The sequence below is a fragment of the Puma concolor genome, chromosome B2 (genome assembly GCF_028749965.1).
Source record: "Puma concolor isolate L17-30 chromosome B2, mPumCon1.1.hap2, whole genome shotgun sequence".
In the NCBI taxonomy this organism is placed as follows: domain Eukaryota; kingdom Metazoa; phylum Chordata; class Mammalia; order Carnivora; family Felidae; genus Puma; species Puma concolor.
In genome coordinates, this window is record NC_141671.1 from 81903348 (window position 1) to 81920619 (window position 17272).

The window sequence follows — 17272 nt, forward strand, 5'->3', positions numbered from 1 at the left end:
TTCTCCCAATAATAAATGATGGGAAAAGCACTAAAGCTATTACAGGCAAATTAGAAATAATACTGAGGAACAAAACTATTTAAACTAAGTCCATATCCTTGTTTTTTAAATCCCTTCCTCCCAAAGTATTCAAATGATAAAAATCCCTTACTGCAGAATTTTAAATCAAGTTTTTTGAAGTAGCTGGAGTCTCCTAAGCTAAGGAAACTCCCTCGATAAGGAATTTAGCAAAAAAACAGGGAGGTGATGACTTTAATTGTTCCCTAAGTAGTAATTACATTTATTTGTCCTCGTTTCCCAAGAGTATAACAAAAATAAATTGTCATACCCATCAGAGGGTAGAACTGTGTCACAAGAGATGCCCCAGTTTGATAGCAGGATAGAAACAGGCCAAGGTAATGCTTTGTCTCATGTGGTGGCAAAGTCTGTTGGTACCAGAGGGACCGAGCAAAGCTGAGGCACAGCTGCTGATGAATGAGCATCACAGCCTGCATTGAGCTCTGGGAGAGGAGGCCAGGGTCTGAAGCTGCTCCCGCTTCTTGCCCATCTGAAGTTCCCTTCTTCTCTTCCAGTGTTGGTTCTACCAAAATATCTGCAAAATCCTGCCAATAACATTAGAGCAATTGAACTTCTAAAAATCAGAATCCAGTTCTACTCAAAAAGGAAGGAGGAAAGATGTTGTGTGAACACTCAAGAAAATGAAGTAGTGACTTACATATAGATATAGTAAAAAGACTGATTATAAAACCATTCAAAGGTAACACGGGTGGCATCAAGGGAATTCATTCCCAAACAAACCCTGTTACCACCACCCGACCTTTTCATGCAGTGGGAACTGCTTTCTGAACTCCCGCTCTTCCTCCTCCTCCTCACTCAGGGCAGTCCTGGAGTTCCTGCTCCTGTATCTGTACAAGCTGTTTTCCTGCTCAGCCTTCTCTTGGGCTATGCGTTCCTGTTCATCCCACTCATTGATAATTTCCTGAAAAGTCACAATATTAGAAAGTAATTTATTTGCTTTTGCTGAAGTACTTAAACAAAGTAAGACTTGCTATCTGTTGTTGGTTTGTTTTGTTTTGTTTAAGAGAGACAGGGGTGGGGGGTGAGGGGGTGAGGAGAGGGTGTAGAGGGAGAGTATCCCAAGCAGGCTCCACACTCAGCTTGGAGCCTGATGCATGACTCTGGGATCATGACCTGAGCTGAAATCAAGAGTCAGACACTCAACCAACTGAGCCACGCAGATGCCCCAAGATTGGCTATCTTTTAATTTCTCATGAAAATAAAAGTACTATGGTTCAAAAAGAAGTAAATGCCCACATCCAAGAAACTACATTTTAGGTATAGAGAGGAAATGAACTTTGTTTTCAAACTGTGTATCTGCAGCAACCCATTTTCCAAAGCACCCCCTTACTGTAGTGCTACAATTTCACAGGTGTAAAAACTTGCTACAGTACAGCTAATGCCATTGGAAGTTCCTGTCAGGAGCTAGTAGTGTTTTGTACTAAGGACAGGCTCTGCATAGACAATGTGGGGGTTGTAATTCAGACTATACTTGGCTAACAACTCAAGCAGCTGGCCCAAGGGTTTGGGAAAGGGAAACCTGGGCTGGGGGCAAGGTGGTTGAGGGGAACCATCAGGAAAACTGGGCTATGCCTTATCAGACACTTCTTAAATTCCCCAGTACCTCTAAGATTTTAGATCCTTAAGTTGGCAAAAACTGTAAGTTAAAGAAACCATGCAGTATTGATGAGAACTGAGGAAATGAGCACCCATCAATCAGGAAGATAATTTGTGTTAAAAACCTAAGCAATTCTGCTTTCCAGAATTTGTACCCAAAGACCTAGGTATAAGACTATTTATGGTAATGCTGGTGTTTTCCAAGACAATAAAAAGACTACATACAAAACAAATGTTCAATGATAAGAAATTATTTAAGTATCTTCGAGCGTATCCATACAATAGAAAACTGGGCAGCCATTCAACATGATGCAGCTGAAGAATAGCATAATTATGGAAGAAAATAATCACTAAATGCTGTTAGGTTTTTTAAAGCAAAGTATAAAACAGAATGAACTTTAGTAGTGGTTTACAGAACTCTAGTGATTTAAGGACCAGTCTCAGAGACCAGGGAGGGAACAGAATTGTTCTCAACTAAAGCAGCTCTTTTATCTACTACATGTTGGGAAACTATTCTAAGATTTTTATTTTTAAGAGTTCTACTGCTAAAGGGGCACCCGGGTGGCATTCAACTTTTGATTTTGGCTCAGGTCATGATCTCATGGTTCATGAGATCAAGCCCCAAGATGGGCTCTGCACTGACAGCATGGAGCCTGCTTGGGATTCTCTCTCTCCCTTTTTCTCTGCTCCCCCCTGCTGTCCCTCCCCCCACAGACCCCACTCACACACAAGCAAACACATTCTCTCTCTCAAAATAAACTTAAAAAAAAACAAGCCTAGAATGGGATGCACCAATATGTTAACAGTTTATACAGCTTTAAATGGTAAAATTTAGTGGGTTTTGTTTATATTTATTTTTTTAATTGTATAAGTTAAAAACAAATTGCTTTCATTGGGGGAAAAAAAGTTATTTTCTTAATAAAGGTTGATACTATTACATGGCAAAACTCACCATAAATAAAATCAAAAGACAACAAAATAGGAGAAAATATTTCCAGTGTGTATCACAGATAAAGAGCTAATATCACTATTTTTTTCTAATGTCTTAAAAATTGAGGGACAAATACCCCCAAAACTAATGGCTGAATAGGAGAAAGAAAGGAACAGACACCAGATCCCACTGCCCAACCACATGGTCTCTATCTACACAGGGTACTGCCAGTGTCCTCCAGCTCCCTTTAGGAGAAGGTCAGTGCTGCCCCCTAGAAATAGGCTTACCTGGCACACGTGTCTGAAGAGCTGCAGGGCCCTATGGTCCAGCTCTCCCTTGCACAGCACATGGGAACGCAGGTAAAGGAGGGCATTCATCAGCAGCTGCTCTCGGGTAGGACAAGGTCTCTGGCCCTTGCCTTCCAGCTCCTTTCCTCCTGAGCGCTTGAGGATCAACTTCCCAAGGCCTCGAAGAACCTCCTCTGACTTCACTGAGCATAAGGCGTCTGCATGAGCATAGTAAGTGGGGAAGGTGGGACCCACCGATGGAAAAGCCAACAGGGATGTGGCCAGGGCACCCAGCCTGTCTGCACAGACCACACTGCCATGGAATGAAGCGTAGACCTCAGATGCCACCAGCCTCATGCCATGCTGCAACTGCAAGATGGATGCCTGCAGTGGGGCCACAGAATCTGGATAGAGGGCATACTCCTCGGCCAACCGCTTCCTGAACTGGTGGTGTGACTGCTGCCAGGAAGCCTCCTCCTTCAGAAGATTTTGGGCCACCTGGGCAGACCGAGGCCCATCCATGTGGAGAGCCTGCAGGAGCCGTGTGAGCAGATCCTGAACAGCAGGGGCCTTGGCAATGCTGGTGACATAGTGGTGGATTTCCTGCACCAATGACTCATAGGCAGGCACCTGGGGTCTGAAGGCCTGCTTCTTCGACAGGCTGCAGATTAAGTTCTCCAGATGATCTATTCTTTGGCGAAGTAATCTAAAGGCAAATTATCACAATATGCAAATTCTGTCAGAGACTCAGCCCTTAGCTAGGAAAACAGAATGAAGACATATCAGCTTCTAAGGAATAACATGAAGAAAATACTGACAATTATAATGTAAATGGAGAATATACAAAAAGCATTTATCACATGCCTCACATGGTGTTACTACTCACTGAAGTAGTTGTATTACCCTACTCTTACAGACCTCTTAGGCTTTTTTTTTTTTTTAACATTTATTTATTTTCAAGAGATACACAGAGACAGAGTGTGAGTGGGGGAGGGGCAGAGAGAGAGGGAGATACAGAATCCAAAGCAGGCTTCAGGCTCTGAGCTGTCAGCACAGAGCCCGACGCGGGGCTTGAACCCACCAACAGAGAGATCATGACCTGAGCTGAAGTAAGATGCTTAACTGACTGAGCCATTCAGGCACCCCAGACCTCTTAGGCTTAAAGACATTAAGTGATCTCTTCAAAGTCTAAAGCCAAAGGACAGGGACAGGACTGGAGCTCAGACCTGCTACATTATACAATATTTACTAAGACAACAAACGCACACAGTGCACATTATCACATCTAACTTCTGTCATGTTGAGAATAAATTCTGGTTTCAACCCTCCTGGCCTCATGAGAATCTGCCCTTCCTTTCAGAGTATTAACTTTTCCTGACAGTAACAATGGCTTTAGCATCTAATCGCCAATGTAGTTCAGAGATCTGTATCATCACCTCAAACACTGCAATTACACTGTGAAGGTCAACCTCAAAAAAAAAAAAAATTTTTTTTTTTTAAGAGTCAATAAACCATCAACACAATAACTCTGCTGTTACCTGATGTGAGGATGACAGTAACTGAGAATGCCTTCATCTTCCAGGTCTCTTCCAGTGTGTAGCTGGGATGAGAGGTTTCGGGTCTTCCACTCACACTGCAGCTGGTGTAACTAATAGAAAGGGAAGAAGCTGGTCTGCTGTGCTCAGCTGTGCCCACATCCAAGAGGACAGTGCCCTGGGGAAGGGTAGAGCAACTGGATAGAAGGAACCTGGGCTCCTGAATGATCCAAGAGCAAGGGATTCTGTTCCATTAACTTGGACCACTTCATCTCAGAGCTGTTAGGTGAAGGAAACTATCTTGTTTATACCACTGAATTTATGAGACTCTGCTCTTACAGTTTTACCAACTCATATACTACTTCCATATTTTGAAGAAGAAAAATCTTATCACTATCTTTATGTATTCAGTTCCTGAATTTGCTTACAAGTTCAAATATCAAGGGATACCACATAATCTAAATCTACTTGATCCTTGAACTTTAGATAAGGAACACCAAAAGTTCAAAACCTGAGGAATACTATACCACATCTAAAGAAATTATCCAAGTCCAAATATTCAAAACTTAGTTCAGGTAGAGGGAGTCTGGACAGGAGAGATACATCAGAGGCTTAGGAAGGGCCACTCCAAATGCCTAAGCTTACTTAGAGGAATTCTCAAAGAGGAAAATGTAGTCTTTAGAACACACTCCCGGGAAGTCATAGGGCAGCTTATGCAAAATCATCCCGTTGATGTTCTGAGCATCCAAAAGGGAATAAAAGGAGTAATATACTAAGCAAGTCCACCCAGTCAGGGATGGAGCCCATGCTCCAAACTCTCATCCCTCCATACCTCTTCCTTAGCGTACTTGAGCTTGTATTCCCTCTTCACTGCGGGGTCAAAGCGGGCCTGCGGAAGCCATGTCTGAATCTGGAGCAAGCCAAGGCTCACCCACAGGCTCCCACGCCGTGCTGGCTCGGGCAGGTCCCGCTTACCATCCCCTTCCCCAAACAAGTGGCGCAGGGAGGTAAGCAAGAGGCATAGCAGCTCTTTGGGCAGGGCCTCCTGCCCAGCCATGTCCCCAAGAGTCTGGCCCACATGCTGGAAGGTCTGCTTGTCCCCGAGCAGCAGCTGCTCACAGTTTTGCATGTATTCCTGCTGCCGGGATTCAGGGAGCAGCTCTGCCAAACCCGCCAAGTGCCGGCACAGCACAAGTCTCTGGAGCTGGGAATCCGTGTATCTGTAGGAACAAGGAGGCACTTAAGGGCTTGCACTACATCAAACGGCATTCCTTTCTCACACTATCATTCTTTTAGAAAATGACACAGCAGACTGCACTGCCAATACTTAGAGGTGAATTTCTCTTCTCAAGTAATCTTATATGCTTTTCTAAGTACCACTCTCTTGATCACAAGAAGATTAAAAGTGACAGAGGCACTGCCCAGCTTATGATAGCCTGTAATGGGCTAAAAATCTGCTGATCCAGCCAAAAAATACACTTGCTTTCACCCACCAAAACTAGCCACTACAGATGAAGTTCAGACAGACTGAGGTTCTCTCTACACACTCTATAGAAAAGATGGAGCTTTATAGTCTACCCAGGGGGCGAGAATACCTGAACTCTGCGACTGAAGGCACAGCCATGTTGGTCCAAAGCACCAAGCTGATATCCCGGAGCTGCTGGGCTCTCTCAACCCACTCTCCCAGGGTGACGTGTGAGGAGGACAGGATGGGGAGGCCGCTCACATCCCAGGGACTTGCTCTGCAGCTGCTGGTCAATACTTCAAAGCAGCACTTGGAGAAGATGGCTCTACTGAGACTGCCAGGGCCCTGATGGAGACGAGTCATGTATCTTTTAGAAGATAAGCAAATGGATTTCAACAAGCAGCACTGAGCACTTCCAAGAGAAGAAAGAGAGTAAGAAAAGGAGGTTCAGGTTGCTAGGACCAGGTAAGCCTCAAACAAAGGATAGAATGGGGTCAGGTGTTAGTAGGCTTTAAAGAAATATAGACTCCATTCTCAACAAATGAGGAACAATGGGTGCTTTAGTAATGCAAGAAAATCTTTCCAACCTGGGCATGAGGAAGACCATTTTTACAACAGAGCTACAGGCATACTGCAGGGAAACTTGGAGGCAAGGAAAAGAGTTAGAAGACAACTGCAAGAGCCAGGGACAAAGTCTGTCAAACCTGTGCTCCTTGGACTATTTACCTGGGACACTGTAATTGCTGTCCACAGCAAATGATAAGGTGGTTAAACAGAAAATGGGAAACACTGTATACTCTGCAACCCTTGAGGATCCCTAAGATATATCACTAAAGGCTTTGAGAAATGTTTTACAATAAAGAAATCAATTTTGAGGGGCGCCCGGCTGGGCTAAGTTGGAAGAGCATGCGACTCTTAATCTCAGGGTCGTTCGTGAGTTCAAGCTCCATGTCGGGCATAGTGATTACTAAAAATAATAATAATTTTTTAAAAATCAATTTTGACAGAGCAAGGGAATAGAAGAGTCTGAAACAAATCCATGAACATCTATAGGAATAAAGTATGATAAAGGTGGCATTTCAAATCAGAGTGGAAAGGATGAATTAGTCAAACGTGGTGTTGTTATGCTGCTTTTGGAAACGCTATTTGTATAGAATAAAAAAAAAATTGTATACCTGCCTCACAAAACAAGATATCGAGATGTAACTGAGGACTTAAATATAAAACAAATACACAAGAAAATAATGGGCAAATGGTTTTTAATTCTAGGGATAATGAAGACTTTTGTTTAAAGCATGACATCAAAGCCAGAAAAAAGAAAGGGACTACAATATTTGAAGAGAAAACATTATAAAACTTGAGAGACAAGAGAACACTAGAAATATATTTCCAACCTTATGGTAGATAAAGGTTTAATATACATACCATGTAAAAAGATCTTCAATAAGAAAATGGCGATAAACTCAATTTTTTTAACAAAATAAGTAATAAACATGACTGAAAACCTCAAAGAAAATATACGTGTGTAAAGATGTCTGATCTCAAAAATAATCACAGGAGTACAAATTCAAATGATATTTTTTAAATTGAATAATTGGTAATAATTAAAAATGTTGCTAACACCTAGTGTGCCAAAGACATAAGAAACAGGTTCTTATAAACATACGAATAAGTAAAACTGTGCTCTAGTCCTAAGTTCTCCTGTGGTCATCCAGAACTTTGTGACCTCCCTCTTTACGAGCTCCTAGCATGTTTAAAAAAGTAAAAAACACACCCTAATGTTTATGGCATTATCAACAATAGCCAAATATTGGAAAGAGCCCAAATGTCCACTGACTGGTGAATGGATAAAGATGTGGGGTGTGTGGGTGTGGGTGTGTGTGTGTGTGTGTGTGTGTGTGTGTACACCTACATAAACATACCCATGCACACAATGGAATATTACTCGGCCATAAAAAAGAACGAAATCTTGTCATTTGCAATGACATTGATGGAGCCAGACAATATTATGCGAAGCAAAATAAGTCAGAGAGAGACAAATACCATATGATTTCACTCATATGTGAAATTCAAGGAACAAAACAAATGAACATGGATGGGGTGTGTATGAAAAAGAGAGTTAAACCAAGAAACAGATTCTAGAGAACAAACTGAAGGTTGCTGGAGAGGTTAGGGGGGTGGGGAGAAGGGGGGCATTTTCTGTGAGGAGCACTGGGTGCGATATGCAAGTGATGAATCACTAAATTCGACACCTGAAACTAATATGATATTACACTGAATGTTAACTAACTGGAATCCAAATAAAAACCAGGAAAGAAAAAAACAAAAAAAAAAAGTAAAAACAAAAACCACCTGCCCAGACATTCTCAGAATAGCCATGAATCTCTTTAACTATGTAGACATTCTAACCAGTGATTAAATTCCAGTTCTTGTAACATATCCACAGAAATACTAAGAGAAAGAGACAAAGATTTATGCAAGAGTAGTTGATGCAGTTATGCTTGTTATAGGAAGGAGGAAATAAAGGCAAGAAACCTCAACATTTATGAATAAGCAAGTGATCAAATAAATTCCAGCAACTAGAACAATGGAATACCTTAAAAAGAATAAGCTGGAATGACATGTTTTCATGACATATTATGTGAACAGAGAAAGTGATCTTATTTTTGTTTACGTATACATTTAATGCAAAATACATGTAAACAAGAAGCAAAGAGGAGTTATTTCTGCAGAATTCTGATATATATACAGAGAGAGAGAGAGAGAAAGAGAGGGAGAGGGTGAGGGAGGGAGAAGAGGGAGACAGAGAAAGTGAGAGCACACATGAGCACTGACCCTTGAACAACGCAGGGGTTAGGGGTACTAACCCCCTCCCATACAATAAAAAATCCATGTATTTAACAGTTAACTCCCCCAAACTTAACCATGTACATTACAGTAGAACAAGATACCACAGGTCTTCTCATTCTCACCCAAAGTTAGCAAAGCTGGATCCTAGAGTGACGTTCACTACTTGCTTCTCTACCCAAGAGTGCAGAATCTCCTTCCAAGTACAGTCCAGAGAAAGGCAAAGAACCACAGACAGCACCCACCCTGCTGTCCCCTCTGCCACCAAGAATCCTGCCTAGTACTTATCCTGCCCTGATGTTTCCCTGAATTCCTTATCCCAGGAGGGAGGCAGGTTCTCATTCTGTGGTCCTGGGCCAACTCTGGCCAGTGACTGGCCCTGCCAACCCCCCCACCTCTGCCCTGCCTGGCTCCTTCACACCTCTCTCAGTTCAATACCACAGGTAGTGGGATAAGGAGTGCCAGAATCAGGTGATAGCCCTGTTGTTACAGCCTTCCTGCATCCTTCCTCCATCTTCCTTTTGCATCTAGTCATTTGGCATCTACCTTACTTTTCAGTCACAATATAAAATACATATTTATCAGAAAAAAGTCCACGTGTAAGTAATCCCATGCAGTTCAAACCTGGTGTTAAGGGTCAACTGCATATATACATACGTATACACACATACATACACATTTCTATACTGTTAAAATATTTTGTAACTAGGAAAAATGGTATTTTAATTAGAGAAGAAAATGAAGACCTTTTAAAGGAAACTTTTTTTTTTTACTTTAATTCATAATTTCCCAAATGATTTAAGACAGAATCTTTCTTTTGAAGGTATACTTCTTAACTTCCTGCAGAAAACAAAATATTGCCATCACTTATTTAGTCACTGCTCTGTCCTAGGAATACATGTTTGTTGCTAGATCAAGAAATTTTTTCCACTATCAAATATTTTTATGACTTTATGCCAACAAACCTTCAATGTGGAGTCCAAAAGGGACTTGGGCATCTCCCTCTGCTGTACACCAAGCAGAGGGCTCCACATTAGCCAGTACTCTGGATTTGTAGTAACAGTACTGCTCCAGAAAGACATAAATGTGGAATTAAATAAGTCAGACCACAAGGAAATAATTTCTTCAGTAGACACCTAGAGATAAATAGATAAGAGCGCATTTGAGAAAAATCCATAAATCAAGTTATGAGGTCTCTCTTTTAGAAGACTTATCTAAAATTAACATGGGTTTAAAGATATTAATTCTAATGTTGCTGATTTTCTGCCACCCGGTCATCTTGGTTAAGTCATTTATCCTGTTTATAATTTTATAAAACGGAGATCTGCCTTTAGAAGGTAAATGAGAAAATACAAGTGAATCAAACAATTATAATGTACCAGCAAAACAGATAAATGAATAAAACATCATTAGAATATTAAGTAATGAACGGCACTTGGGTGGCTCAGTCGGTTGAGCATCTGACTCTTGACTTCGGCTCAGGTAATGATCTCACAGTTCGTGAGTTCAAGCTTTCAATGAACCCACCTCAAGCACTGACAGTGTGAAGCCTGCTTGGGATTCTCTACCTCCCTCTCTGCCCCTATCCTGCTCTTTCTGTCTCTCTCTCAAAATAAACATTAAGTAATGAAGTTGACTATAGTTTGTCACCATTCATATTCAATGGCTATTCTTGGAGGAGAGAGTAAAACACTCTCATGATATATTTTTACATAAACAATAAAAAATAAATATTTTAGCCTCATTTAATGGAAACCAAATAGAATGATTCTGTGATAAGAGGTGAGAAATACCCAGGTAATTACTGCAAATGACATTCAAAATTTTCCCTTTCGAAAGTTAATTCAGATAAGACTAGAGTTTACAACATGGGATTGCAAAATTTTTATTTTATTTTATTTATTTTTTAAACTTTTTTTTAAAAAACCTTTACTTATTTTTGAGAGAGAGAGAGAGACACAGCGTGAGCAGGGGAGGAACAGAGAGAGGAGACACAGAATCCAAAGCAGCCTCCAGGCTCCAAGCTGTCAGCACAGAGCCCGACGCAGGGCTTGAACCCACGAACTGCGAGATCATCACCTGACCTGAGCCGAAGTCAGACACTTAGCCACTCAGGCACCCCGGGATTGCAAAATTAAATAAATAAACCATTCTGCAACCAGTCTGCCACAGAAAGTCTAATTGGCTTATAGTATAAAGAAGGCTTATTTCCCTTTTTGGTTTTGGTTTTTACCTTCTGATGGTGCAGTAAGTACCAAAAGGCTTGAAGCTCTTGTGGAGCAATTGGTGTGTGCTTAAGACAAAACAGGATGTGAGGACTTCTCTCCTTATCTGTCTGGGGTTGCTGATTTTTGCTGGACCTGTTCCAAAAATAAAGAGAAAGAGAGGATGGACTATAGGCTATCAATAAACTGCTAAAAATCTGTTATGTATGGGAAGATGGAACACACAAAACTTACAGTGCATTTACTGAAACACAAAGAAGCAATTCTGCTGGAAAAATACCTAGTAACTTATAGAGGTGGAGTCAAAACAGGCAAAGAATCTTCAAGAAGTTACAGCTTTCCAAAGTGGCAACTGACTTCCCTCTGTTTCAGTAAGACTATTCCCCTTTAAGACAAGTCTATGCTTTGTTTCACATGTAGCATACGTAGAATAACCTAACAACAACAAAAAAATCTCCCCAGAGGAAAATGGCTTACCTTCTTAGGCAAGCTTGTGTCATAAAATCAGCTGTCACTTTGTACTGCCAAAGCAGAGCCAGGTACTCCATTGCAGGCCACAACTGAACACTCCTGGTGAGTTGGATTAAGGAGGTAAAGTCTGGTTGGAACAGGGAGGAAGCTTCATTGTGCTTTTTCTCCAGAAAACCAAGTGAAATTCCTTTGGCTTTTAGTTCTAAACAGTGAGCATTCACAAGATCCTTCAGCTCATCTGGACAAAAAGACACAAGTGATATTACAGAATAATCGTCAGTAGTATAGGCTCAGATTCCCAACAACTAGTTATGTAACTGTGAGCTTAGCCTGAGCTTGAGTTTTATACCTGTGAAATGATATTATTATTACCTGCACAATTCTAATGACAGAATTAAACAGTATATGTAAAGTTCAGTTCTATGCCTGACGCTTATTTAACGACGATTATAGTATACAAAAAAAAAAAAAGGAAAAGAAAAAAGAAACAGAAAAAAAGAAAATCTATGTGAAAAACTTAAAATTTATTGGCTGCAGAGCAGCAGATACTTTTAGAGCAACTGTTAGCAGGATAACTCTAAAGCAGATTACCTGGGTTGACATCTTCCAGAATATTAGCTCTGAGGACCAGCCCCCACGCCTGCAAGAGACTTTTCTTTAAAGTCCATTTAGAAGCAACCACTTGGAGACGATTAACATCTTCCCACCATCCGCTTTCCCCAAGGGCAGGCATCCACTCCCTGATGGCAAGTGCTTTGTTAAGTACTTTCAATTGAGAAAAACACTCTACCACCAGCTTGTTCTGAAACAACAAAACCCAGCAGAATCTATTACAGAGGAGAAATGCAGATTTTAGCAGCCTATTCATGTCTCAAAAAATTTTAAATATTTCCACAATTCTAGAAAACATAAGGTTTGTCTATTGTTGCTCTCAGGAGACTTTACACTAATCAAATTAAAACTCTATCCAGACTTAATACTCTCAAGAATAAACAAAAATGTTAACACTTAACAAATCAATTAAGAGTATTCAGCAAACATTTATGAGTCTAGATGAATGGCAGTTCCCATGTTACAGAACTCCAGATTTGAGCATAAGAGCTCAAATCTTTGTGTTTGCTACATGTTTCCAAGTTGTACCTTAAAAGGAAATGGCCGTCCCAGGAACTTTTGCAACTTCTTTACACCAGTGAAGCCGCCAGTTGGGCTCCCCAAGCAATTCTGAATATGTTCTGAGACAGTCTGAACCTCTTTGTAGTATCTGTAAAGAAGGGAAAAGGCGCAGAGGGATGTAAGAAAAGGGGGAAGTGCTGGATAGTAAGAGACATCATTTAACATTTTATATTTGATTTCCATTCACCAAAAGGCCATGGGAATAAGCCAAAATAAAGCAAGAAGAAAGTTTCAATTCCAAACCCTCTTCTCTTTATCATCAGTACTGTAGATATTGAGTTATTACTCCAAATAGGAGTCTTACTTGTCTTCATGGTTCATTAGGAGTTGAGGGATCTGATGGACCAGATGTTTTAAAACCCAGTGCCAATGAAGGGCAAGCAGGGCCAGGCCTGAGGCATCCACTTTTACTGTGTCAGCTATGGTCCAAAACCGGTCCCGCCACCGCAGGGAATCCAAGATCTAAAAACAGAGCAAACCACGCTCACAAACACCTCTCAGTAAGACACAGATTTCAATTGTTAATCAATACTCAACATACACCCATGAAAGGTGTAGCATTCAGTTGAAATATTTTTAGGGACATTAAAGCAGTCAGAGAAGACAAAGATTCTCCCCCCAGGTACTTAAAGTTCAGAAATATTTCCTTAGGGAAAATGGAATTATTGAGTCACATGGTAAGTGTACATATAGTTTTATAAAAAAACTGCCAACTTTTCTTATAAAGCAGCTGCATTCCAACCAGCAGCACAGGTGAATTCCAGTTGTTCTGTTTCCTTGCCAATACTTGCTACTGTTAGTGATTTTAACTTTAGCCATTTTGGTGCATGGCACCTCACTTACATTTCTTTGATAACTAATGATGTTGGAATTTTTGAAGTTCTTACTGGACATTCATGTATCTTCTGAGAAGTATCTATTCAAATTATCTTGCTCATTTAAAAAGTTGGGTGGTGTTATTAGTTTGCTTGTATAATTTATGGTATCTATAATTTAGAATTATACTTTTATGTAATTTACATACAAACAAAATAGAGCCCAATTTTCAAGTTTCTCCCAGTGTTTTCATTTTCTTAAAGGTATCTATTAAAGTTTTTTGGGGAGACTCTTAAATAGGGAGAACAAATTTAGGGTGGGAGCAAGGGAGAAGAAGGAAATACAAAAGAATATTCATTTGTACATGTTCATTATCGTGGTAACGGCTTCAAAGGTGTGTACGTGTCAAAACATAAAATCGTACACTTCAAATATATGCTCTTCATGATAGGTCAGTTGTATACTCATTAAGCTTTAAAATATGTATATATATTTAAAACTGTTAAGAACTAAATTTCTCAAATAATATTGGACATATAACAACATTGTAGTTTATCTCACCCTTAAGAGTCTTAAACATTTGTCTTGGCACAAAAATTAATATAGATACATTTCCTCACCTCCATGACACTGACATCAGACACCATCCCCTGGGAGGACTGTACCCAGAGCAGGATTAGTGCATCACCAAGTTCAAAAAAAGCAGCAAGATTGACCACAATTTCATGGGGCAGGCTGTGATAGCTCTCTGGATCTTGGAGTTGACATAAATAAGAACATTCCATCAGATTTAAATTCATCTCTAGATATTTTCAAACTCAACAGTAATATGAACTTAACTGCATCTCCAGTACGGTCAATTTTGAAAGGTCACAATTGAAAGCAAATTCTTAGCCTACCATTATCATATTAAACATAACTGATCAGGTATGTACACCTATAGATGTTTATAACCTCTTACTGAAAAATGGAAATTATAGAGCATTAATGCATATTTTATACAAGTACTTCTTTAAATACAAAACAAGATGTGTATATATGTGTGAATGGATGAAGAGCACAGACAGGTGAGAAGATACAAATCAATGTACTATTAACAATAACTGCTTCAAACGCAGACTTCTATCTTTTCAATTAAAAAAAATAAAGGATGAAGAAAGAACCTATAACCAAATACTTAGCAGCATGAACTTTTTGAGCCAACAGATCTAGATTTCAAACTCTAGCTCTGTTACTTGCTAGAGATGTGACCTTGAGCATCTCTGTGCCTCCCTTTTCTCTTTCACAGCATGGGACCTACACCACATAAGGTTGCTATAAAAAGTAAATGAAATCAAAGACATGTAAAAAGCAGTTAGGTGTTACTACTGAATAAGGGGATGTGTTTAAAATCAGTCCAGCAAATCAAAAGGAAATTAGTGAAATGGCAGCAGCTGCTCAAGGTCTCTTCACTTTAGAGACATTATGTGATCAGATGCATTAACTCAAGAATACAAAAAGGAAACCTCTCACCTTTATGGAATTCAAAGGACATTCTCAAAACACTATTTCTTAACTTTATGCCACCAACAGAAACCAAATTTGCTTCAGTAAATATCCGTTTTTCCCGGTCAAGATATATGATTGTCCTGAAATGAGATTTGATAACATAATAAGTAGTATTGGTTATTGGTGAATACTACTTTGCAATCACATCCTCTACCTGCTGAAATCTTGAGAACATCAATCTCCTTCAACCTGCCATTCCTCTCCAGCCCCTGAAAATTCTGGACTAGAGACATGGAGGTGTAGTGATGACAACTGAGTTGGTGGTAGCACGGGGCAGAAGACAGATGGCCTGGAAAAGCTGCACCTAGGAAGACTGCCAGGCCTCACTCTTGCTCTGCCATGATCTGACAAACTGCACTGTGAACTCTTAAAAGTGGCCATTATAAAATTAATCTCTGGTGTTAGAAGTTACCAGGGGAGGAACAAGGGGAGGGGAGACAAGGGGGCCTTTGAGGTGCTAGTTCACAACACATGCATGAGTTCACTTTGTGAAAATTCATCAAAACCAAATATGCTCATTATTAATAACAGTGTACTTTTCTGTAATGCACATTATACCTCATCATAAAATTATTTTTAAAAACCTATTACATTAACACTGATGGCTAATTAAAAAAATACTGTGACTCTTGAGAACAAACAGAGGGTTGCTGGAGGGGTTGTGGGAGGGGGGATGGGCTAAATGGGTAAGGGGATCTACTCCTGAAATCATTGTTGCACTAACTTGGATGTAAATTAAAAAATAAATTATTTAATTAAAAAAAAATACTCTGGCCATTACATTAAATGTGAGAAAAGACCAGCTTATATCACAATTAAGTAAATTTATATGTTGAGTGTATGTGTAAGCATGCAGGGGCTACATATCTCTGCAGCATTTGAGGATGGAAAATGATGTGGACACAACACTGAGGATAGGACCTACGAGAAAATGAGCACGTGAAAATGGGAGGAGCTGCCAAGAATCATGAACAGAAAACAATAGAAACATAACTACCCTATGATAAAGGATTAATTGTAACATAAACACAACATTAAAGTTAAGCTAGTACCTCTTAAAGCATCTTGTTAAATTATTAAGAACTTGCAAAATTTATAGGCATTTTGACATCAGAGTCAGAATTACTTCACTGAGCACGGAGCATGATGTGATAGAGTTTAGAAAAGGCATGATCTGTGAAGCTATGGTGTACAGTGAGGCAAACAGTGCCCAGAATAGCAGGCTTCACCTACTTGTTTGCAACAGACTCTAAAAGGGCAAAGAGCTGCTCAGGCTGATCGGTTTGTGGGTCAAAGTCCATCGAATTTCTAATGATGTCCAAAGCCTGTATATTCCACCGGGGGTCCAAAGGGATCACAAATTCATCTGGTTTAAGAAACAAAAAAACGAAATTTTGGAGTTAAACTCCTTGCCTAGCAAATTTCAGCTGAAGACTTTTCTTGGTCCTAATCTGATCACAGTGAGTCCTGATGGGGAAGACAAAGAACAGGAAAATGCTGGTTTCAGCCCATAATACTAGAAAAGTAAGGTTCAACTGCTTCTACACTATTTCCTTTCTAAATGCAAAATTTCTACTAATCCTGAAAATTCATTCTGCTTTAGGACAAAGGTAGTTCCTGTTACAACATAAGCATTATGACCAATACATTCACCTGCTCAGGTCCCACAGTGGGTCAGAAAAGAATCCATGAGCTTAATCACCCAACCTGTGCTCATTAACCGCAAAAAAACTAACTTACATGGTGGAAAAATGAATGAATATATTTCTCATTGTTTGCTTTCAGTAAGAAAAACAACTCAAGATTATTTCGCTTAAAAGCCAAAAGCCATTTCTTTACAATAACAGACTATGGTGTTCACTGCTACCTCACACTTCTTTGGCTTAAACTTGACACTTCTTTTGTAAAGCAGCAGTGCTCAGATCTGACCCCTTTCCAGGGGTTGTGAGAACCCAGGGAAGGGAGGTAAGACAAAACAACGGTAACATTATGTTGAAGATGGCTGGGTAGGTCAGTGGAGCACAAGGTTTAACAGTACCCACCATACAGTAGACTAACAAATGCCTACTGTGAACAGCAAAGTACATGAAAGAGGGAGCGTGTGTTCCAAAGTCCAGGAAGACTACACAATCCAGAGCTACACATTTGAAAAGGAGGACAAAGGCATACCTAGTATGTTCCAATAATGGGCAAATGATATCTGCTTAAAAGGAAACCTGCTATTCTACTCTAGAACTGTGTTCCCAATAACCAAAAATCCCACATACTTGGCAAGCCATGATTTAGTTCAGCCACAACAT

The 17272-nt window shown here is 40.0% G+C and overlaps 1 protein-coding gene across 2 annotated transcripts in view; it reads right to left on the reverse strand.

Moving 5' to 3' along the window:
- MDN1 (midasin AAA ATPase 1) overlaps positions 1-17272 on the reverse strand; it is a 172963-nt gene that overhangs the window by 44736 nt on the left and 110955 nt on the right. For both annotated transcript variants that reach the window (XM_086707409.1, XM_086707408.1), the window contains exons 51-65: positions 16206-16338; positions 14937-15052; positions 14045-14178; positions 12913-13070; positions 12576-12696; positions 12027-12237; positions 11442-11673; positions 10973-11099; positions 9705-9875; positions 6023-6237; positions 5260-5647; positions 4431-4540; positions 2893-3598; positions 818-979; positions 329-602 (exon numbers count right to left, since the gene is read on the reverse strand). In XM_086707409.1, coding sequence (XP_086563535.1) covers positions 329-602; positions 818-979; positions 2893-3598; positions 4431-4540; positions 5260-5647; positions 6023-6237; positions 9705-9875; positions 10973-11099; positions 11442-11673; positions 12027-12237; positions 12576-12696; positions 12913-13070; positions 14045-14178; positions 14937-15052; positions 16206-16338 — 3258 coding nt within the window. The remainder of the gene's footprint in view (positions 1-328; positions 603-817; positions 980-2892; positions 3599-4430; positions 4541-5259; positions 5648-6022; positions 6238-9704; positions 9876-10972; positions 11100-11441; positions 11674-12026; positions 12238-12575; positions 12697-12912; positions 13071-14044; positions 14179-14936; positions 15053-16205; positions 16339-17272) is intronic.